The sequence below is a fragment of the Boleophthalmus pectinirostris genome, unplaced genomic scaffold (assembly GCF_026225935.1).
Source record: "Boleophthalmus pectinirostris isolate CB_2022bp ecotype Guang Dong unplaced genomic scaffold, ASM2622593v1 HiC_scaffold_22, whole genome shotgun sequence".
NCBI classification, from domain to species: Eukaryota; Metazoa; Chordata; class Actinopteri; order Gobiiformes; family Gobiidae; genus Boleophthalmus; species Boleophthalmus pectinirostris.
Window position 1 is genome coordinate 10,129,443 of NW_026571190.1, and position 25,627 is coordinate 10,155,069.

At 36.4% G+C, this 25,627-nt stretch overlaps 1 protein-coding gene across 1 annotated transcript in view; it reads right to left on the reverse strand.

The window, feature by feature from the left end:
- Window positions 1-25,627, reverse strand: part of LOC110167575 (microtubule-associated tumor suppressor 1 homolog) — a 71,752-nt gene that overhangs the window by 11,821 nt on the left and 34,304 nt on the right. The window contains exons 9-11 of the mRNA XM_020932938.2: window positions 13,944-14,035; window positions 12,889-13,212; window positions 1,012-1,078 (exon numbers count right to left, since the gene is read on the reverse strand). Of these exons, the coding sequence (XP_020788597.2) occupies window positions 1,012-1,078; window positions 12,889-13,212; window positions 13,944-14,035 (483 nt within the window). The remainder of the gene's footprint in view (window positions 1-1,011; window positions 1,079-12,888; window positions 13,213-13,943; window positions 14,036-25,627) is intronic.

The window sequence follows — 25,627 nt, forward strand, 5'->3', positions numbered from 1 at the left end:
AGCTTATAAATGGTTTATACTACTTGCAAATCTCTCTTTCATATATCTTGTGTTTTTATTATTAGAAAATACAGTGAAAAGCATACATTCTTGATCTCCATGGACTGGACCAGTATGTAATTTGCCATACTGTTGAACACATTAAGCAAAAACAATAATATCACAATATCAAACGTCCCTCCACCAGAAAAGTTGGATTTAGTTTAATATGTGAATCAAACCATAAAGCTATGATGAAATGGGGATGTTTCAAAAATGTGCACACCCAAAGTTTTATAGACAAACAACGTTTCATTTTGTAAATTGAGTTCTAATTACATTGTAGACACAAATGACAGAGCTGTTTGAGTTTCCTGTGGTGATAAAAGTAAAGATCGTAAAAGCAAAACACTGGAAGGCAGACAGAGGCAGGTTAGAGCTCGTGAAGAGGAAGACCGGGACTGAAACAGGACTAAAGCCAAAGATAAACCAGGACTAGCAAGGGCTAAATCAGGACTGAAGTTGGACTAAACTAGGCTTAACCCGGGACAGAACCAGGACTGATCCAGTACCAAAGCCAAGACTAAACTAGGACTAACAAGGACTGAAGCAGGACTAAACCAGGACTGAAGCCAAGACTAAACCAGAAAAATAAATTAGGATTTAGCAGCCAGGACCAAAGCCATGAGAGAACCAGGATTGGACCAGGGATAACGCAGGACTAAACCTTGGTTGAACCAGTCTTAAATTCTCATAGACCTCTCTCACAGTACCATTTGAATGGCAGTTAACCTCATGGTTCAGATGCAAATACAAACCATGCAACTACCTAGAACTACATAGACCAAGATGCTTTGCTGCTGTCTGTTTTTCACATCATTAAGACAGTAAAAATCAGGTACAGCATCTTTTATTTATACAGTCTTATTTATCTGTAAATAAATCCAGGTTTCGATAAAGAGGTTTAATAAATTCTTTAGATAGACAACTAAACACCTAAATCATGATGCTAGTTGGTTTAAAATAACTTACCCAGTTCATCTCGGAGAGTGGACAGTTCTTGTGTGAGCTCCTTCTTCTGTTTCAATGTCTCTTCGCGCTACAAAATAAAACATGCAGACACAAAATTGTTAAAATTATGAACAAATAGAGAGATACTTTAAATCCTATATTTCTGTATTTTCTGATCTATGTTATGTTGTTTCATCATCAAAGCATAGCTAGAGTTTTGTTTCATTCACACATTTAACACACAAACCCAGTACACATGTGGGAATGAAACAAAACACAACTCACAGAACTCCTGGCATGTTTTTGATGAGGTAACAACATTATAACTAAATGTAATTTGTGTAATATGGGACCTTTAAAGATATGGATGAGAAACCAGTGGACAGTATAGCATTTTTACAACCTGGACACAGTCAAAAGATCAAGGAACCAAGGTAAAAAGAGAACTAATTTAACCTCTGCAAAGTGGTGTAGTTACTTATTTACCCCATAGGAACATTAGTGAACAAAGTCACCTGAAAAGATAGTGACAATAAAGACAATAAGAAAATAATCAGCATTTATTTGGTTTATAATGTATTTAAATTTCGTTTGACTACTTGACTACTAAAATATTCGTCATTAAACCCATTTCTCTCAATGAAAGCAAGCACGTGGCCAAGTTACATGTGAGATCAGGGGAGAGGTGACACCACTATATACTTTTTATATAGTCTTTTTCTCCCCATCGAGATAAAACATGCAGGGTAGGCTACTCTCCATCTTAGTTCTCCTGACGAAGATCCTGGTTCTGATCTGGTCTACCACTCCTGATAGATTCAAGCCACGGGGCACTGAAGGATTGGTCAAACACAGAGGATCTATCTCTACCTGTCTTCTCTAACCTGTCTCAGTTCGATAATTAAGTTGTTCTTGGAATTCTTAAACAATATAGCCTGTGGGGAGCCTTAATACTTATACAACAAAAACACTGCAGGTCAGTTCAAGCCTCTCGTACAGATAAAAACTGGCTTCTGTGAGAAAATAGTTGAAGCTGTCCATAAATCTTTGTATACTTTGTGAGTTAGAATGACAAGTTCGACAGTGTTTTTCCATTTAATCTTAGGAACGAGGGCTGAACCAGGACTGAACCAGAACTAGATCAGGACTAGACCAGGACTGAAGCAGAATTGAAATAGAGCTAAATCAGAACTACATCAGGACAAAATTAGGACTGGACCAGGACTGAACCAGGACTGAACCAGGACTAGACCAGGGTTAGACTGGGACTGAACTAGGATTGAACCAGGACTAGGTCAGGACTGAAGCGGAACTGAAATAGGGCTGAATCAAAACTAAATTAGGACAAAATCACTGAACCAGGACTGAACCCATACTGAACCAGGACTAGACCAGGATTAAACCAGGACTGAATCGAGACTACAGGAGAAAACAGGATTGAACAGGCTGAAACCTGGACTGAAACGGTCTCTCTTCTGCTTCACAGGTACCAGACAAGACTTCGGGCTATTTTAAAGTTATCAAGTTTATTACAAAATAGAGCATATATATATCTATCAGACAATTTGGCAATGAACTGAGCTATGATTTGTGGTGTAAGCATAATTACAGATAATGTGTCATTGATGAAACCTGTCAAAGCAAAGATATGGTTTTCAGAGTATTTGAAAATAGACAATTTGTGTGAACGAACGAATTACACTAAAATAGAGGGTTGACCAATTAAATACAATCCAAAAGTTGTAGCTAATTTAAAGCAATTTCCATTATACAAGTGCAGCTAATCTTTAGGAGTAAAATCGTTTACTCTGCAATACTTGGCTGGGAGAGATCGTAGGCTAAGTCAGGTGATCTTTGCCTCATTGACTTCTCAACACCTTACCTCTAGAGACGTGTTACTGTTTCAGGTCAAAGGTCAGGTCAATGGGTCAAACACACACATACACACACTCTTGTTCAATATCGGCTTCAGCTGAAAGCAAAGTTTAAGCACTTGTTTCGCATGTTGCAAATTAATAACCATTACCGTTATGTAATGGCTGATACCAAAGATTCCAGGGATAAATGACTGCAGTGTCTCATAGTAAACAATCAGAATGTGGCAAACCAATGGTATCTTTACTGGCAATTTGACCACTGAAAAGAGCAGAGTAAGTAAAAGCGGCTAACCACCTAATGACATCACAATATGTACGTTAGTGTTTTGAGCTCTGCAGAAAGAGACAACTTAAATATATGTTGCATGTGTGAATGAAACAACGCATAGTGTATTGTGAGAAAATGATAGTTCCCATAGACTAAAATAGTCCCCCATAGTCTGAAATAAACTCAACTATATATTGCCATAACAAAATTAGTTGCTCATTGTATGATCATTAACTTAAAACTTAAAAAATATACAATGGTCAAAAATTACTGTTTAAAATAGAAATACAGGCATTAGGGAACATTTATATTCCTCAGATTGAATGAGAAAAAAGTATAATAATAACAAAATCTATAGGAAACACTCTATAAGAAACAACTGAAATGTCCCTGTGTGTCAGATGTCCTCCCTTTTTGTGTTTTAATTTCAAAACACAACCCATAACAAACCTAATATCTAAATCCAAAATATAACCATGACACAGATCAGTCTAAGCTGTTTATTTCCTAAACAGTCTATCTTTGCGTCTGTCACTGCTGCATGCGTCCTGACAGCTGCACTAAACCAAAGGGCCTTGCTAAAACAACAGTAGCACAGTCGTATATACTACAATAGCAAAATGGACATGTGTTTGGACTTTTGCTTTCACACTCGTAAAGTCCATCTGTCCAGTGCAAGTTAGGGCCACAGCCAGAGAACAGATGCTAGACACGAGAAAAAACAAGCAAAGATTTAAAGGACTGATTTTGTTGGGTGCAATTATTCGCAAAGTGCTATATTATAAATATACTTGAATTGAATATATCGAATATCAATATCTCGAGAAAACAATTAAAACATTTTTTTCCATCTGACAGAAAATATTTCAAAAGTAAACGTATAGTATAGTATAGTGAACGTATAGTGTCAAAAATTTCAATAAATATGGAAAAAACAAGTATAAAAGAATATTAAATCTCTACGACACAAATGTGCCATCAGACAGAAATGCAAATGTTTTTAAATGTTTTGTAAATGTAAATATAAATGTAAATGTAAATGTTTTTGTAAAATTTAAGAAAAGGTAGATTTTTACTCATGACTTTCCTGATCATGATTTTATGAGTTTAGTTTTGGTCCTGGTTGAGTCGGAAGTTTTCATTTTGACAAATGTTTGACAAGTAAATTAAGGCAATTTAAAATATTTATAGTTATAGTAGTTGTCTTATATATTTCAATTCTCCTGCATGCTACGCTGCAACACTGGAAAAAAGACACTGAACTGCTAAAAGGCTGCAGTTATTTATTAGGGTTTTTATTTATTATTTATTAGGCTGCAGTTATTTAGGCAATCTAAGGCCCTTCTGCAGATAACTTAATGTTTTGAAATATATGGGATTCTTGTACTAGTTTATCAGTTCATTTCATTCTTCTCTCAAATGCTCCAGGGAGCACTGTGAACTGTCTTGTAGATTTAGTTTTTCAATATCATTCACGGCTAGAATAGTTCAGCTTGTGCTACTGACTGAGGTACAAGTTTTTCTTGATAAGTCAACAGTGCATTTGCACAATCAGGACACATGGTTTCAAGCATGGCAAACTGACATTCAAATGGTTTACACAAAAGATTAAAAATAATGAGCAAATAAAACAGAAAATAATGCTTTGCAAAACAGCCAGGATTAACCCAGGACTAATTGGGGTGTAAACCAGTAATATACCAGGTCTAAACCAGAACAAAAGCAGGACCAAATTAAGACTAAAACACTACTAAACCAGGTCTAATGCAGAACCAAAAAGGGCCTAAACTAAGAATAATGACTAATCAAGGGCTATAACAGAACTACACCAGGTCTAACACAAAACTAATCCAGGACTACAACAGGACTAAATGTGCAATACATTCTAATAGCTGTATGCAAGATGACAAAAACCTGTTTAGGTCCATTGTGTTAATAACAGTGTGGTATGAGAACTACGAATGCATCTAAGCACGCCTTTTCTAATTCCTTTTAAATGAGCAATTCGTCAAATATTCCATTCAACTTTCAAATACTTAAAATGTTAGCACATTGTTGGAGAAAAAAATCTTAAGAAGGACTAAACCAGGACAAACAAATGGACTTAACCAGGCTCAGAAAATTGGACTTAAGAACTTAGCCCAGGGCTATAATCAAGGACTAAACTAAAACTAAACCAGGACTAAAATTGTCTGGGTGTGATCTAAACCTGGACTACAAATTGACTAAACCAGGGTCATAAATCAGTGGCAAAACAAAACCTAGACTATCCCAGGTTAAAACCAGGATGGAAATGGAAACAATGAAAACAATCCACAGGTCTAAAAAATTGACTAAACCAGGACGACAATAGGACTAAAACCTAGACCAATCCAGGAGTATAGCATGTAGTCTGTCTAATCAAGATGAAATCTCATTAAACACCAAACTTATCTAAACCTGGCCTAGACATGGACTAACCCTGGCCTAGACATGGACTAACCCTGGGCTAGACATGGGCTAAACCTAGTCTACACATGGACTAAACCAGGACTGAAACTGGCCTAAACCTAGACCAATCCAAGTTTATAGTGAGTCTAAATTCTATGTACTATAACTTTACCTAAACCTGGTCTAGACATGGAGCAAACTAGGACTACAAAAGGTCTGAACCAGGACCAGAGCACTGATATTAATGTAGATTAACTAGGGACTTTAGAAACAATTCTTAGTACTAAAACAGGGAATAAACCAGGACTAAACTTGTCTAAACCTGGACTAAAAATGAATTAAACAAAATGCCCCAAAACTAGACTAATGCAGGTTTCACACCATGCAAGATCTGCTCAGAAAATACCTTACAAAATTACTCTTGCATTTAACAGTTCCTATACTTTCCCATACATTTAAATTGTACCAACCTTTCTCTTCTTCTTGCGTTTCTGTTGATTTGAAGGTGGCTTGGTTGTACTGGGGAGTGCCTTGCTCCCATTAGCTCCCATGTTGCTATAGTCCCAAACTGGATAATGAACAACAACAAACGCACATGCTACAGCTAAAACTATTACAACTTATGCTAACTTTCGCTACTGCCACTGCTGCCTCTTCTCCAGCTGCTCTCCAAATGTTAGCTTGTGTTGACAGACAGTTCATCTGGCTCCAGGCTCCTCCCACTCTGTACCTGCCACATAAGTCCTCCCCTAAGGACATGCACTCCTCTCTCCCTCTCTCCTTTCTCTCTTCTCCCTTTCTACTTCTCTCTTATTCTCTTTCTCTCTCCTGTCAACTTTCTTTCTCACATGTTTGTCTTCTTTCTCTATTGTCCTTTCCTCGCATCATTTATCTCATCCTGTTTCAATTCTGTTATGTTGTGTCTCTTTCCCCGATTTAATCTATCTCTTTCCCTTTTTTACCTCTCACAATTCCTCTTCACTTCACTGTCAAACTCTTTCCCCTCCCTCTTTCATCTCTCTTTGCCTCACCTCTCTTTCTTTTTGCGCCCTCTTGCTTTCTCTGTCTGCCCTTTTCTCTTACACTGACCCTTCATTCTCACTCCCTTATTCCATTCTCCCTCCTTTCTTTTTCACTCCCTCCTCCTCTCACTTTCTCTATGCCTTCTCTCCTCTCTCTTTTTCCCTCTCTCTCCACCAATTCTGCTGCTTGGAAACTGTACGATGTTGGAATGTGAGTTATTTTAGCGGCCCCTCCCACCTTATTGCTTATCTTTCACTCTTTGAGGTTTGTCATGTGCACGTACCACTAAAAGGAATGGTGCATGTTCAACTGCCACATTTCACTGTTTTTGTCCTGTGTCCCTGGTCCACATAGGGCTTTCTCTGTTAGGGCTATACAATGTAGGGATGATCCAATATGGATTTTTTTGAGCTGATATTTAATTGGCTGTGGCCAACAACCAATATTTGCCAATATTAATATCAAGCTTTTAAAATCTATAGTACAGAACAGAACAAAGTTAAGTTATAGTGAAGTAAAGTTTACAAATGAACACATCGCTTTTGTTTTAATATCGATATCAATATCTGGGAAATTCCCAGATAACTGACAGCAGCTCTCATAAAATGTGACGATGCAATGCAATTTTAACATTCTTCAGCAAGGGTTTAAATTAAAATAATAATAATAATAATCTTGATAATATTTGTAATCCATGTTTACTTGCACATAAGTATTTTGGTACAGTAAATTAATTATTATTATTAACAGCTTCCTGAATTGTAGCCCAGTCCCTATTTGATGCAAAGTTGTTCAAAAATCAAATCAAATATGGAAACTATCCAGGCTTAGTAAAGACACAATTAGTGTACTTGCTTGTAAAATATCTTCCTGGTGCTAATCCCTAATGATGAAAAAACACAACTTCATTACACAAGAGTTTCTTTAAGTCATGTGATTAGTATCTGTGTATCAATATTTCTTCACAACCATACCACTTGGACCATAAATTTTTACCTTAACCTTCAAGGGAGATAAACTATTCTTCTGTGACCTCACGGACTATGGTGTATTCCATTATACTGAACTTTACGACAACTCATAAAACACAAGCCGTAAAAGAAGCAGAAGGACCGACCCACCAAATGCCCTCTTCTCTCCAATTAAAGCTACACTATGCCACTTTTCTGGCTTTTCTGGTATGTTATTGCTTTGTATGGAGTGTTACACAATATGGCATTTAACTCATTTATCAAGCATTCATTTTATTACAAGCATTGTTATTGGTAAAAAAAAATGGATAAACGTTGGCCTTGATAAACATGCTTTCTTACTCAGAGCAGAGTCACGTCTCCACAGACCTGACCTGTAACTTGACTTATCTACATAAAAAAAAACAAAAAAACATTTCCTCAATATATCATGGCACATTCTAGGCAAACTACTAGCATCTCCATGAACACAAGCCGAAAAGTTTTTTGGTACATCTTTAAATGTCCTGGGTCGGTCTGGTTGGGCCTGTTTATAATCACTAGCACCTTTTAAAAATACCAGATTAGATAACTTTAGTAGAAGTGCTTAAGATAAGACTTGACAGCAGCTTGGACATTCCTGCACCTCCCACGTACACGCTGCCTACTACAACTCCATTATATAAACACAGGTACTACTACTGCTGCTCAGACTGGAAGATATTTACAAATATGAAAATCTGGACAATATTTTGAGCATCATGTTAACAATATTCAGCATTTTGTCAATCCACTAAAAATGTGTAAACCATAATTTTAAATGTAGTCATTGAGGTTTAGGTATAAGACACAAAGGGTTGTAAAATGACTCACAAAAATACAGCTACCTGATTTTTAACTCTAGATCAAAGTTAATGATGACTTAATAAGGAATTAAAAACTAAAAATAGACTTAAAGAAGGCTTAACTCTAAAGCCCAAATTAAATGTATCCAGGAGTTGAGATGCCACAGAGTAAAGCTAGGTCTACAAAAGTATTAAACCAGGACTACACAGGGACTAAGCCAGGGATATAACATGTCTCAACTGCAGCATTTTGAGGACGTTTTTTACTTGGAAGATCTAATATTTAGTTTTAAATAGCTAATCGCTATGGTCCTAATTTCTCAACATTCTGGATAAATGCCACAATGGGAATTCCCAGTATCACTATTGGTCCACACACCACATAATGAGAACCACTGTTACAAACACACACAGACACACAGACACCTTAGAAAAGGAACAGCATGCTCAGAATTATGTAACAGATCATAAACATGTGAGGAGATAACAGGTTGTTTTCAAATGAGACTTTCTCTCACCCAAAGATATGCACAAAGATAACCGCTCAGACACGTCACAGAACTCACACTGAACAGGTTTAGGTAAATGACTTGCATAACACACTATACTGTTTTGTGACACTTAGAGGAATGGAAATGCATAGTAGCAGACTCTTTACAAGGCCATAAAATGATCAGAGTTGACTTTTTCAATGTAGTCGTCAACAGTTCAAATTGTAAAGGTATGTGTTTTATTTTACCTGTTGAAAAAAAAAGTTCTTTGCTTTTGACCTATCTCTAAAACAAAAACCAGATTAAACTTGTCAGGAGCAGCAGACCTGACCAATTCCTGTGATATCTGTGAGTTTACAAACCTGAACCTGACTGAACCAATCACAGGGCAGCATTGTGGTTTGGGTGGAGCCAAAGGTGAAATGCCCAAACACACCAAAACAAACGATGCTGGCGGGCATATTTCAGCCTATTCTAGCAGAAACACAGACTATTTTATTTGTGAGGGAAGTGCTTTGTATATTTGTGGACAGAAAATATGTCTGCTTTTCTCTGAACTGGATTTAACAAAAGTGATTTCTCAGCTTGTTCCACTGTTGTCGTGCTTCAAATATCAGCTTGAAGTTTTTGTCTGAATACTTTCACCTTTCAGCAGAAGCCATTCCAGAGCTATAATTGAGAAGCCCTATCACCTGTTACGAATGTTATGTCATGTAATAAAAATAGTTAAATAGTCCATAGTACATTACTCAAGGCATTAGAGACACCCAAGTAGTGGTTGACATTGTCTGTAAGTGACTCTGGTGTATATTGTACCAGTGAAGGACAGATTAGCAGCAGCTGGCTCTTTAACCATAACTCCACACAAGCTCATAATCACACTACAAATATTTACTCTGCTCCTTCAGTGAGTCCTTATGCCGACAGACACATCCTGGAACGCACATGAACCAGGGCAAACACACAGAGAGCCACTTATATCTGCTCTATTTAACAACTCCACAGAGTACTAGTTGAAAAAGAAGCACCAGGTGCCATACTGGACACACTGTGTCCTTAGGCACCTACCTTGGCTAGCACATATATGGAATGTGTGCAGGAGCTGATGTCGCAGTATGGCAGCCTCACTTCTGTCAGTCTGTCTCACGGCAGCTGTGGCTACAGTAATATCTTACCATCACCGGATAAAGAGTGAATGAATAATGCATTGTAAAATACTTTGAGTGTCTTGAAAAGCACGATGCCTTATTATTATTATCATATAGCAGTTATTTTATTATAGTGTTTTTGAGCAATAAAGAGACCTGTAATAAAATAACAGACATGCATCCTAACGGTGATTGGGGTCAACTGATAAGCTTGTCTACATGGAGACGGATAAGTTCAATGCCATACTGAGGAACATTCTAGGCTAAACAACAACATCTCTGTGATGAGCAGGTCTCCCTCAGAAAATTGCACAGTGGAGAGTTAATAACACACATTAAGTCATCATACAGACCAAACAGTAAATAATATTACTGTAAAAGACCATAAAAATAAATGTCACTCATTATCAGTTTGCTTGTCCATATTTCTAGTTTAAGGATATAGTGTTTACCAAAACAAGTCCATTACAGGAGCTTATGTCACAACTTAACCACAGTCACTAAGTTATTATTCACAACACCAGTGCAGGCTATCATTTATACAGAACCATAAAGGCTACAGTAAAGGGAATATTACTACTGTTACCACTCCCTCTCTGACCTCCATCTAACACAAAATTTAGAGACTTTCAGACCCAACCAACTTCTGGCTCCAAATGTGCACTTATGTTCTGCTACCTACAGTAGTGTGTTTAAATTAGACAATTGTTATAATTAGACCGATAAAAACATGTGTTCCTTGTGTGTAAATTGACCCTGCATTTTGGGTGGTATTTTCATAGTTGATGACACAGACGTATTACATTTTAGAACTGACCGCTGTTGTATTTGTTTTTTACTTTTATTCTCAAGTATGTGTCCACCAAATTCCACCCGACTTGTGTAAAACTATGATAAATATACTTTCCCATCAGAGAAAGTCATTATTAGAAAAACATGTAAATCTGTCATATGCACTTTAATGATTTTTGGATGTTATGTGTTCAGGCAAGTCCCACCACCTCAATCACTGCTGCTACTGCTATACTATGCTGTCGGCTATGCTAACGACTAAAAACAAACATTACAATCCACTGTATACACTGACTACACCGGTAATAACAGGCAACTACTGCTGCTTTGCCAAAGGGGAGGGAGGGTCTGTGAGCTGTTTCCACTTCAGTTTACCTCATTTTACCTCCTCAGACAGACACAAACACGGGAACATTTGAGGGATTTGTGTGTCAAACATGTCTGGAAAAGATTACCCAATGATAAGTATCTATACCTATCAAATGGTTCAGAATGCTAAGAAATTAGGGTCACTGCTATAGAAATTTTAAAACAAAATGCTATATCTTTTGAACAGGAAAAAATATGCAACTTCAAAATGTATGAAATATTATATGGACCGTAATGCATTGTTTAACATTAAGTTACTGCTGTCAAACAAAACCTATTCTTAATTAAATATATAGTCAGTAAATGGTAATACCCTTTCTACCATAGTGAACCAGGCAAAGTAATAAATCGGATAGCAGGTGGAAAATATTGGCTTCTAAACAATTAATATCTGCATCAGCCATGAGAAAAACATGTGATTCATCTGTAATTATGACTACAATATTATTATAAAGCAAATATTATTCTTATAGAAATTACGTGTTAAAACAAGTCTATCATTCACATTATCTACAGCAGACTAGTCATTTTAAAAGTGCATAGGTGGTATATCTATGTTTTATGAGGATTTAAGTACGCCCTGGTGCCATGAGGTGACAGCTCGGAGTAATCATTAGATCACAGACTTCTTTGTAATTGTTTTGGGTTTGTAAGAAATCCCTGAGGGGACATACAGGTCTGTTGTTAATATGAACAGTAAAAGCCACCTAACCTGCACTATAATTATTTCATTTGAAGCCAATAAAATGTAGTGTTCTAATGAATTCTTTGTTTAAGGTTAGTTTTAGAAATGTTTACAAATGTTTTAGTAATTTCATCCCTGATTTTTAAATGTGTGACAAAAAGTGCACACCACAGACGCAAGGAGAATCTTGCGAGATTTTAAATCTCCGATCACAAAGGCTGCAGTGGGATATGGCTGAGCATCACAAGCCTAAAAGTTGTGAGCACACCTCACATCTGCTCTTTCCTATCTAGAGTAAAAGCACTCGCTTTGAGACTCTTAAGTGTTCAAAAGATCATGTCAAAACTGTGTTATTATTATTTGTGAAATGTGGTGCAATATTCCAGATACATCATTTTTAAAGCATAAAACATTGGTGATAACAGTTCACAGGGAGTAGAGTCGCTAATCTGCAGCTTCGCCCCGATCCATGCGCTGTGGATGTATACAGACACACGTGAGGAACTACTCTAGAACTAAACCAAAACTAAACCAAAACTAAACCAGGACTAAATCAAGACTAAACCGGGACTACGAGCAATTCATGGATAGTGCATCAGGGCTACAAATTATTTATCAAGATTGAGATTCAGTCATTTATAATCATCAATGACCAGACTGTGTCTTTTTAATGAAGAAGTCTATAGCCAATCCTCTCTCAGTAAAAGCGTGTGGTTTGGAGAAGAGTGCAGACACTGACGGAAAGAATTTAAAAATGTTTTGCAATAAAGGGCAATGATTAAACTTTTTGAAAGAAAAAAATTATCAAATCAAGATCAATCAATATACAGAAAAAACTGATGAATTTCTTCCATATCACCCAACCCAGTCAGGACTTTATAATGTTTTATGCTGTTTTTTAATACTTTGGGTCAATAAAAATAAATACATTTGAGTTCTTTACTTAATTCAAATTGACCAAAGGTATTGTTGAAGTACCCTGTATATATACACTTAATTAAACCACCCCCTGTGCCTCACCTCATTGAACAGGTGCTGTATGACCAGAGCCAGTGCCTCCACCCTCTTGTTCCCCTGCAGCAGAAGCCTCCTGAGCTGTACAATCGCCTGGCTCTTCTTCTCTGCCTGTTCCTTCGATTGTTTCACATCCTCCACCGTTGCAGGTGCAGGAGCAGAGGAGGGGGTGGTCCTGGGCGCACTTGGCTGAAGACGGGAGGTTGTTTTGGGGCTGGAGCGAGTGGGGGTCTTGGGTTTGGAGAGAGATGGAGACTGGGCAGAGCTGGAGGTGATCGTATCGGCCGAAGGGACACGAGAAGCCGAGGGGGTGTTCACTGCATCTGGGCCCTGAGGGGTAGATATTTGACATTCAATCAGTTCAAAAATTCTTCGAGAGAAATCATTGCAGCTGGACATACATTGACTACTTTTATCCACATTTTTCTTTCAGTAAACAGTGGGTAAACAAGGTATTTCTTCAAGTTTTCCATCCATCAATTAGCAATTAACAATGAAAACAATAAAAAAGTGTTAATGTACATGATAATGGACATTCTGTGGGACAAAAAATTAGGACCATTGACATTATTACAACAGTAATTTACTATTTAAAAACTAAACATTATATCTTCTGAATAGGAAAAGATATAAAAGTGTTGCATATTTCAGGAAGCTGAAATACATACATAAATCTGATCTATAGTTATAAAGTGAGAGCCAAAAATCTGATGTAATTATTGGGTATTCATGATTATGCTAGTTATCTAGTATTTTCTGACCATATAAAAGTATTAGGGTTGCAAAATGAATCAAAATCACAATGTGAATGGATGCAATTACCTCCACAAAAACAAAATATCCTGTCTCATTCTGCCTAGAAAGTGCTAACCCTGTAGTTAGTTTGTATTGATTGCAAGTTCATATTTCAGTCTTTTTGTGAATTCTCCAGGTTTAAAATGTGAACACTGAACAGAATCCTATTATTAAATCATAAATCCGATCCAAATACAATGCTTGTCAGAAAAATCACAATTAGATATTTTCCCCAAATGGTTCAACCTTAAGATGAACCCACTTACCCCCTCACTGGAGCTCTGGTTCTGGCTGGGCACTGCTCTGTCTCCGCTCACATTCGAGGCTCTGGTCTGGACTTCTCTCTTGTTTTTGTCCACTGCAACATAACGGCGTCCAGTTAGTTTGCGCTTGGTCGAACCAGCGTTTAACATAGCGAATATACATTATCCCCAGTAGCACTATAAAACAGCAAACTAATGATAACTGAAGAAGTAAGATATAAACCTACATAAGAAGAAATGATCACCAAAATATATTGCAATAAAACTGGAAATCTCAACTCTTTAGCCCTACACGCATTGGTTTTGTAAAATGAGAAGACGCCCAGCTGACTGACGAGCAGGAGAAGTGCATTATGGGATTGCATGGTTAATGGACAGTGTGTGTGTGTGTGTGTGTGTGTGTGAGTAAGCATTTATTATATTGTGGGGACTGGGGTTGCAAGTGAATCGAAATCTCAATTTGAATGGATGCTTTTAGGAGATCGCATAGGCTGCAATTTTTGAATATTCCATTTTACTCTGCATATAAAATTGTGTTTGTGATTCTTGTATTCATTTGTCAGATTCTTGTATTCATTTGTCAGTTCTTTAATTTTTTTCTCAATTCTCCAAGATGTATTGAAAATGTGAACTTTGAAGAGAATTGTTTTATTATAAAATGTAAATCTTTTATTAATAAATCAACAACATGGTTTAAAGTTCAGATATAGGTTAAAGTGTTGACTATGGCTAAAGTTAGGATCCAAGAAATTATTGTCAATGTCCCCAAAGAGAATGGGAATCCAATATATGTGTGTGTGTGTGTGTGTGTGTGTGTGTGTGTGTGTGTGTGTGCGTGTGCGCGTGTATGCGTGCGTGCGTGTGTATGTGTGTGTGTGCGCGTGTGTGTGTATTAGAAGCCCATTAACTGCAGAGACAAAGCTATTTGGTCTCCAGTGTTCTCCTACGTTCACTGCATTACTCTACTCTCTCTCCCAGTGTTTCCAGGACATCTAATGGCTCCTTCAAAGACCTGCTATGACTACAGATTTTACTGAAGTACAGTTAAGATATGAATATATTTAAGATTTCTGTTTAAAAATTATAAGAAAACACAGAAATTATTATTTGACAAATTACAAGTAAATAGGCTTCACGGCCAAAGAGTTCTGTTACTTTTAAATAATATTACTAAAGTAAAAGTTGGGCAGGAGTGTTCCAAAAAATTACCAAAATCTGTCAAAACCACTCTTTCGGAAAAGTACAATTCAATTGAAAAAAAATAAAATAAAAAATCGACATGGCCACTAAAAAGGTTGGTTTTTGCTCAGAGTTGAAAGAGTTAATGCCATAGATGAATTTGGCTCAGAGCTTTTGTCAGCCTGACTGTCCTAGTTCACAAAAAAGGATTAACATTTGCTACTGAGAAATAGACACAGCACTGTCCGTACAGATAGAATAGTTCTAAGAAGATGTCATTTGACTGCAATAGGATTTAGCATGCAAAGCAGTTAGCTATTCTGTTGTTATAAAATAAAATCTGCATATTTCATTTTCATTCTCAAAATTTGAAGTGTGATATAGAGTTAAAGAAAGTGCACTAAATGATCATATAGAATGTACCTGATGGTAAAGTAAGTGAGTATAAGCCATAGTAGTTACTTATTTAACAATGCAGATCAAGTTTTACTTTCCCCCTAGCACAAAGAGAATGTAAAGAGTAAAAAAAAATTCAATGTAGTAATTACTGAGACAGACCTATATAACACTTACATTTAACACTGTGGTGAGTCAATATTTAACAGTAACCTAGGCCTGGGTGCAGTTAATTTACAACAATGCCATCTATTGGTCACATTTGACTCAAAGGCAGAGCAAGTTATATTCTTGAGCTTGTTTGAGTGTTGAGATTGAGGCATGTACCTGTAGGCCATGGAGTCATGCAAAGCTGTTGAGCCCAAACTGAGAGAGAAACAGTTAAAACATTAGCATATTAGTACTGACAAAATACTATCGGAGACCCAAGATTGTCATAAGTGGTACACAAGAAAATGATCCACAAAAAGCTGAAGCAAGTACCAGTCTTGGCTCCATAAGTGATTTCAGTTTTTGGAGACTAGAAGTCTTTAAATATTCAGAATTGTATTATTATTTTGTAATTATATTGTAATGTGTAAGTTACTGTGGCCAAGTAATATCATTTCTGAATTAATGAGGCTTGTCTAAGTCTGATTCAAGTAAGGTCTTGGAATGTTAATTTGATTACATTTTAATTCCAAAAACATATATTTATATTGAGAGATTTTAAACAATATGATCCAAGGGCACAAATCTATATAGAATCATCTAAGTTTCAGAATGACACTGCAGCTAATATAACCATTCTTATGTGTACCAACAGTATGACATCTCAATGGGAATTTGAAAGGGGCAGGGCTATAAGGAGAAGCAGGGGAGGTAGGTAGGCTGATGTGAATCTTTCTTTGTTAGTCACTTCTGAGCATATGCTCCGAAATGAGACTCATAGCAAAACATTTGTCCATCAAGAAATAAATCACTCTTATGCTTGTATTTATTTGGTTATTCTTATGCTTACTTGTAATAGGGTGGCAATACCGAGATACTAACCAACAGTTCTACTAGTAGAACTTGTTTAAGACCACCATAACTTGACATTGAAAAGAAAAACATCTCCATGGAGACAGGGTGAGGGTCTGCCACCAGAAAGTTACATAGTGCCCCTTTAAGATATAATGGCAACATGTCTATTCCATTTAATTGATTCTCAACCCAGGCAAACTTCTCTTCAAACAAATGCATAACATTCAACTGATGGCTGAATGTTATGCACGATCTGGGCTTTTAAAAGCACTTTAACCCTTATAGTAGGTCTTTTACATAGACCAGCTGTTTATGGAATTTATATGAATTATCCTTTTCTTTTCTCTATTGGTGATATGGTTGATGTTATTACACTGAATGGCGTGGTGTGTCACAGTCTCCTTGACCTAATAAAACAGGCACCTGCTCAGTTACCATGGAAACAGGAGAGAAGAGCACTCCTCCGCACCAAGACACTGCAGTGGCACACATGTTCATTTAGACACATATACTTGTTAGGATGTTACTATGATGTTATCGTGTGCATTTAGATGTGTGTATTGGTTACTAAAACTGTACAGATCCTGGGGCATACTAACAGAGACACTGGCTACAATCCGCAACCATTGATCTCACTCATAAATCTTGTCTTGCTCAAAGACACAACAACTGGATGCATTGGTTGTAACTAGGGACACACTACCAACCTGGTTATATTTACCATTCGAAATTCTAAACATATACAATTGTCAGGTGTGGAAAGCTTTGTAAATACCAAATTAGATGTATTAAAATATTTATGGAGTCAGATTACTGAAATGTCAGGTACACAGTTATATCTGATGTGATTTCCTTCTGCATGTTTACACTTGTGCAGGGTTTGACAAGAGCAATTATGCAAAAAGGGGCTGCCACTAATAAAAGAGAAAATGTTAGAGTTATATAAAAAAAGTTAAGGGGAGAAAGTTGCGCGTCCTGTGCTAAACCCAAAAATTATAACATGAAAACCAGTAAAGAGAAAATACAAGAGTTAATCCACTACTTAGTAACTCCACTACTACACTACTTACTAATAAACTAACACATGTCACCAGGTGATTTTGATGATTGTATTTCTTTTGTAAATGCTTACACACTATATTGGGTTATTCTTATTCAGACTTTGTATTTAACATTCAACAACATAAGAAATACTAGCAGAAAATCAGCTTCTTTAAAAGTGCACAGTATTAACATATATTCAATTGAATTCTATGATTTCATTTCATTTGTATGCCTTCGTCTCTTATACAGACAGAGTCAGTTATTTTAAATTACTTTGACAGATGTGGACAGATGCTCTGCTTGACTTCATGTTTTGGGTTTAACCAAAACATTTCTCTGTGTTTAATATCAGGTCCAAACCACATCAGGGGCAGAACAGACCAAAGGGAATAATAACCAGGATTTGAGACGCTCAAACCACAAGAGACACAAATAGAAACCTAAAATTACAGTGTACAGTGGCAGAGACCTTTATTAAGTGCTACCGTGGCTAATGCAGACAGGGTTGTTCTTGACAATTTGAGTCAGAATTTACAAAAATGAAAAACAATCGTACCACAGGACTTTTCATATATTAACATATCACAGATATATCCCTCTGAGGAGTTTGTGATGTAAATTAATTTAGAATCTCCTTTGGACCTGATGAACAGTGGAGAATTTCCAAAACCCAAAGGATCTGACCTCTAAAGCCCTCATGTGCCGCACGCCTGCAACCAAACACGAACAACTGCACTACACTGTAAAAAAATGTGCATCAGGTAAAATTACTTCAGATTTTTTATGCATTAGGGAGGTGTTTTAATCATGATAACAATTATTATTCCAAACAATTACAACAATAGTGTTATAACAAAAAACAAAGCTCCTTGCCTAAATAATCTATAGTTAATTTTAAACTGTGATTTTAAAGACTCCATATTACGTTATTTTCTGATCTGTATGTTATAATGTTGTTTCCTCATCATAAACATACCATGTTCACACATTCACACATGTTTAACACACAAATCCTGCATATTTAGGCTGAGTTCTTCTCTTAAACAGAAACCAGGCTGTTCCACATTGTGATGTCATTATATAATACAGGAAGTGCTCTACTTTGTTTTTAAACTCCATACACCTTCACTCAAATAATTTGGAAGATTTCAGTTATGGAATGTAATATGCAGTGTTAACCTGAAAACCACAGAGCCTTTTGAGCTTTGGAGATGTAGACAGACTAATAATAAAGGATTACTCAAACATAAAACATTAATTCAAGTATATTTTTTAACATTCTAACATGGCTATAAGATCACAAGAATCAATTTATTGTACTATAGTACCTTAATAAGGTTTCTCACATTTATGCAGTGTGCAGTAGCTAACTTCACATCAGATGAAAATGTGCACCAGTGGACAGCCTGGCATGAACCAGGGAGGAGTGCACATGGGTGAGACCCACTGAATGTGTATGTACGTGCACGTGGATGACTAAAGCTCACGGTGCCCCAGATCTAAGCGTGATCACAGCAGCAGAAGTGGGTCTTTGGAGGAGGCAGAGCACGTGAGGCTGGATCAGATGGAGAGGCAGCTCAGAGGGTAGAAATGGTGAAGTGTTTGCCAAAATGAATTTAAGAAATCTGGATCCAGTCTGTATTTAATCATGTTTTAGATCAGGGATTTTGTGGCATTACTTTTCTTGCAACATCACTGGATAATTTTATCTTAAAGACAATCTATTTTTGAAAAATCAACCTTTCAGAGATTTTAGTCATGTTATGACTGTTCCCCCTTCTCATGAACCCTCTCAAAGAAGAATTTGGAGTGATTCATGCATGTTTATTGCATGTTCATCGTGTCTTTATACTCCTGTATTAAAGACGACATTGCACTGACACTGGTTTCATGCCCACTGCTCTGTACTTACTTTGTTATCCAGTTTTATTTTCTTATTTGGTGATACATGTGGGATATATTAGGATAAAAAAAAAAATCACAGTAGCATTGTGCACAATTAAAATTGTAATTTTTCTGCCCCAAACTAGTGACAATAAAGTTAATTCTAAATACTACTCAATTTCAGCCATATTAAATTATTTAATTTGTGCCAACATAACAATCACATCACATCACAGACCTCTCTACCTGCCAAAGTCTATCCATTAATTCAATTTCAATTTATACCACCTTATTCATTTGCCTGTCTGTTTTGGTTAAACTATATATAACCTTGATTGCATTCAAGCCCTGAAGAAATCCCAATATAGTGCCCTTTTTCAGTATTCCTTTTGAAAAACCTACATAAGATGAAACCACTAAAGGCTATGGGCACTTTTTAAGGACAAGCTTTTCTTAAACGTCTCTTTCACCACTGAGTCCAGATGTGTCCTTGGATATTTCAGTGTTATGAGTCACGTGGGCTCCCTCCAGGCACGGGCATCTCCTGTGCAATACCCAGAACGTAGTCTACAGTCTATTCAACATGACTACACAGCTAGCGCACTCGTGCAGAAACAGCCACACACACATACATAACCGCATGCTAACCCAGTGTAAAGCATGACTGACTGGCTTATTATAGATAAATACAAGCATGACGGCTTTTATCAGTCAGTATAATAGAAAAGATTGTGTAAAAAGATAGCATAGCAAAGGGGGGGACCATGTGGAGTTCCAATATGGCTGCCAAAAAGAAGCAGTGGTATAAACGTGTGGTAAAAATATGATTAAGAGTCATCTATGAAATCTCAAAGCAGGAAAATGTGTGAAATCTAAGATGTTTTTTGGGATATGCAGTTTTAATAAGAGAAAAATGGCGATTCTGTTGACTAATTTTAATGACTTATTCTGAGTCATCTTTTAAACTATAGTTTTTAGAATAAGCCAACCACACCCAACCCCAAGTGTATAGAGTGGAGTTATCAAAAGCATTGAAAATCAAATACTAACCGATATTAAAACTAACATCAAAACTAATATCAAAACTAAATACTCATTTGAGCAAGTATTGATACTAAAAAAGTCACATTTACAGGACAGAAATTAACCTTCTCTGAATAGCTTGATCTTCAGCTATCTCAGACAGGAACAGTACAGGGGAAAAAAATTATCTAAATGATATAGAATATTTGGAAAAAAATTAATACCACACAAGCCTTGCAAAGTGCTTTTCTAATGGACTGGTATGCCATATATCCACTGTGACTTGTACACAGGCAATAAACTTAATATAAACAGACAGGGCCTTGGGATTGAACAAGTAATGGACAACCATGTTTTTTGTGTGAGTGAAAGTTAATGAGTGAGTTCACTGTTGTTGGTGTCAGTTGTTTTAAAATGGTGAAAATTCTAAATAGCTGTAATGCAAAATTTTCATATAGTGACAGTTGTAACCAGACATGGCCAGTTGTAAAGGGAGGAAAACAAAGTTTGAGATATAGGAATGTGAAATATAACAAGGTAAAAAGAAGTAGATGTGTACAAACACAGGCATTTGGCTTAAGAGGTGGGAGATATAGAAAAATGTGTATGTGTTTTAGACACATTGTTTTGAACTCATTGAATTTATGCAATATATATAGATCGTCTATAGTTAAAATGACTTACAATTACAACAAGAAGAGAGACATGTAATCTCCCAAGTTAAATTTTTTTTTATGGTAAATTTTATGCTCAATTCATGTTTTGTGCTAGACTACAACCTTTAACACTGAACATTCGAGGAAAAATATAACATTTCAATAGAGACAACCTGGAGGCTCAAAAGAAAAAAATATACTGTGGTACCATGTTTGTCAATATCACCCACCCCTAGTTAAAGCTAAACAGTTTTTTAATGGACAAGTTTTGTGGAGAGATGGAAGAGCTGAACTGACAAGACACTGAATGAGGATGATAATGACGAGAAGACAGAGACGAAGAGCGACTCTAACCTGCGTGAAAAACCATGGTGTTCTTTCTACATCCTGGTAACAGCTGCAGGTTTCGGAAAAGTCCCTTAGCTGTCAACTTCACATGGAAGTTCGACAGGGATAATCTCGGAGACCAAAGCATCGTGTCTGGATTTAAAGTTCACCAAAATGTTTTGAAAAAATATTTGCTGGTTTGATGATTTTTGTAGTTTCACGTTTTGATTAGAGTGCTGTTAAGTTGATGGGTAACCTAGTTTGAATTCCAAATCGCTTTTTTCTATAAGTTTTGAATTTAATCAACTGAAAATATAACCTTTCTAAAGGTGAATATAGTTAAAATGTTTAAAAATATATCCAGGTTTAATGCCATAAATGAGTCAAGATTAAGATTAGTCCACAAAAATAAAAATAAAAAGATTAAAAAATAAATAAGTTCTTCAAAAATTATACAAGATTATAGTAAACCAATATTGAGTAGGAGTTTAAAAAAATATTCAAAAAGAAAAGAAAATTGTGGCTTTTTAAGTATAAATTTAGCCCTCCTCTTATGCTAGTCTTGTCTCTAGTGTTGTCCTTATTCTTTTGTAATTTAAGAATAAATTTCGAAAAACCTCTTGAAAGTAATCCACAAAATGCAGATGAAATTATTTGCTTTCTATGCGCACTCAAACTTCCAAAAATTACAATTTGCTGCTAACAAGGTCAAACTCCACGTTGCGTTTGCTCAAATCCCAAAATGCCGATTGTTAGTTTTCCACAAAAAATCCAGGAATTCCAAAAATAAGAAGCAGTTTTCTTGTGATCAAATCAAAAATAACATGAAGAATAGCGCCAACTAAAATAAATGTTGGACTTTGAGTCGTTTAGGTGTTAAAGAAATCTCCATCCATCGTAAAGAGAGATGTCGAGAGTGGAAGAGAGGAGAGGCGAGAAAGAGGCGGTGCTCAAAATGATTAATATTCCGCGTACATTGCTGCAACCAATGGCCCACTGACACACTGCGGATTTCCCTCCAAAAAACTCGTACAAAAAAAATAGACAAATTTACATGCAATACACGTACGCACAAAAGCCAGGCGGCTGTAGACGCTATCATATATTTTCATCACTAAGAGAGAGAGAGAGAGAGAGATCAAGGGATGGAGCAAAGAGGAGAGAGGAGGAGAGAGAGAGAAGGTGGGGGAGGGGCAGGATTTGAATAATCTGCTGCTGCTGTAGTTGCTAGCACCCTCCCACCTGCTCCACTGCAAACAAGCATGTGTACATCAGTTAGAATACAGAGGATTCATCTAAGATTGGGTTTAGTTCTGGTTTAGTCATGATTTAGTTCTGCTTTGGTGCCTCCTGCTGTATTGGTCCAAATGATCAGAGGCAGTACTTTTTATTACAAATCTAAAAATCTCTATAACTTCAATAGCATCAGACTGAACTGGGATACATGTACGTAATATTTATGTTCCAAGCTTTATTAAAGAGTGCAATGGCTCTGTCAAAGCTGCGCAAAATGCATCCATTTGAATAACTGAATAAGAGTTATTTCTTTCTGATGTACAACCGGTGTAGAGTGATCTAAAATCATACATTATATAAAAGGGAGGGGCTTGCTATGCTATGACTCAGTGATGAATCATAGTCATGTTACAGTTGCAGGTGAAATAATGAGTTAGGTCAAATGGAGGAGTTAAGTGAATTATAAAATTTTATTTTCTCGCCTATAGATGGCTTGTGGATCGACTAAAGGGGAAACTAATACAAAATATGTTTGACCAAAACATACATCAACTGAATAATCTGCCCAAAAAATATTTTATTCATGTGTGTACCTAACCTACCTACACTAGTACCTATTAATAAATTATTCTCTGAAAGCCTTGGTAATAAGCTGTAAAGGTGTTAGCTGCTCTGTGCACTAGCACCACCACATGGCAGAGGAAGTCATCTCATTATAACCAAACATTTAACAGTGACAAAATCAATTTTTTTCTTGTTGTTGGAAGTTTTAGAGTTTATAAAACCAAACAAATTCATGAACTCTATGCATTATAATGAAGTTATAGTTATAGTTATAGCAGTTATTTCCTCATTATAACATGTTATATATATATATAATATATTATATATAATATATATAATATATATATAATATATTATATCATGGAGCTGTTATGGCTTTCCCGGGAATGTTCCATAGGAAATGATCTATTTATTCAATTACGTGTGTTTTTAAGGCCATACTAACGGAACATGCCAAGCAAAGCAGAACTATTCATTGGTGAGAAGTTTTGTCCCCCCTTCAGTGTTTGTTTTTGGGTTAAGGCGTCTGGCTGCCTCCCCTCTCTCTGGTCCTGGAAGTCTTAGTCACTACTACACACAGTCACAGCCAACACATGCTTTTCATTCATACTCTTTTTCTTTTACCCCTCTATGTTCCTCTTCCCCCTACTTTCTCTTTCTCCCTTTCCTTCTCTCTATTTCTACCTCTCCTTTCTCTCCTTTCCCCATCCTCCCTTTCCCACTCTCTCTTTCCGTCTCTTTCTCCCCTATCTTCATCCTCTTCTCTCTCTCTCTCTCTGTCTCTCATTCCCTCACCACACAGAGCCCTCAGGCGACAGTGGTTAAGTCTTTGTCTCCCTTTTTGCAGAGACATTTTTATAGACTACACTTTCTGTTCTTGGGTTAAGTGTTTTTATTTTCCTGCTTTAGTCCAGACAGTTCTTTGGAGTTTTGTAGTGGTAAACTTTACTGCAATTCACTTTCACTGGCAAAATGTTAAAAGCTACTGTTATTACTAGCACGTTTTTAGGAGCAAGTCGTTAAAATGTTGAGGTTTTTAGCTCTTTATAAAATGTCATTGTATTGAGTAAGTCCCATGGAAATGCATGTGTACTGATAATTTTAATGCCTATCTATGAACAATCCTGGCAAAGCAATACAATCTCCAGATGGTCTGTCCTCTAGCAAAAACTTATACAATTCACCTTTAAAGATGGGGTATTAACTGCTAACACATAACATGTTTTGATCATTTATTGTTTTGTAAATGCTATATGATAATGAAAACAACGTAATAATGAACAATATTCATTAATTTTATTTTAATTTATTTTTGGTGCTTTTTAGTCCCTATACCCTACAAGTCACTCCCCCTTCAGTGTGCCATCAGATTACAATTGCTGTGTATATGGTACATAATCACCTTTGTATCAGGTTTGTGAGGTTGCAGTGTATTGTTTTGTATCCTGCTTTTGTATTTATGAAAAATTGCTGGTGATTTAGTTGTATAAATGCTTGTGGGACGAGCTTGGGGCAAAATCTTACAGCTACCTGTAAGGAGGGATCGAGTAGGGCTCACGAGAGATCACAGTATTACTCAAACCTGCATGGATGACATCTAAAACTTATTCCGGCATGTTTTTGATGAGGGAACATTACAACATGGTAAAAAGCGCCAAAAGGTTGGTTTTGTATAATACTCCTTGTTTAAAGTAAAAATTCTGAAACCTGCCTGATTGCTAATGATCTACTTTCATAGAGTGGAATGCTGTTTTTGTTGCTACTTGGTTCACATTTGAAATCTGCTAATCTCTCTTCTGTACAGTTTTCCTGTGGCTCAGCTCGTGACACATCTGATAATAAGAGACTACAGAGGTAAAGACGATAATCACATTTTTACATTACAACCCTTTAAGTGAGCAAAAGAAAACAGATAAGAATAGACACAGCTCCCATTCACAAATACATTTTAGTGTCTGCATGGAGTTCTAATGCTTTGCTTGGTAAGTTCCACAATATGGCATTAAACTTATCTATATCCAGGTAGACAAGCAGGAGAAGTCACCAAGCCATGTTACAGGTCTTCTTGCTCACAGCAAGAATACATGTTTTTCAAGGTATTCTTTCAGCAATGAAAACAGAATAAATGCATCAATAAAATGAATGCCATACTGTGGTAGATTCCAGACTACTAAATACTACTAATACTAAATGATGAAATTGTAAACAAAATAAACAAATTTGACATTTTGTAAAAGTAGTAGCATAAGTTGTGTAATCTGTTATGTAAAGAATGAATGGATTAATGAATAATGGAAAACATTACACAACCTTTTTGTGGTATTAAACAGCATTAATATCACAGCGACAATGACCTAATATCAACAAAACATA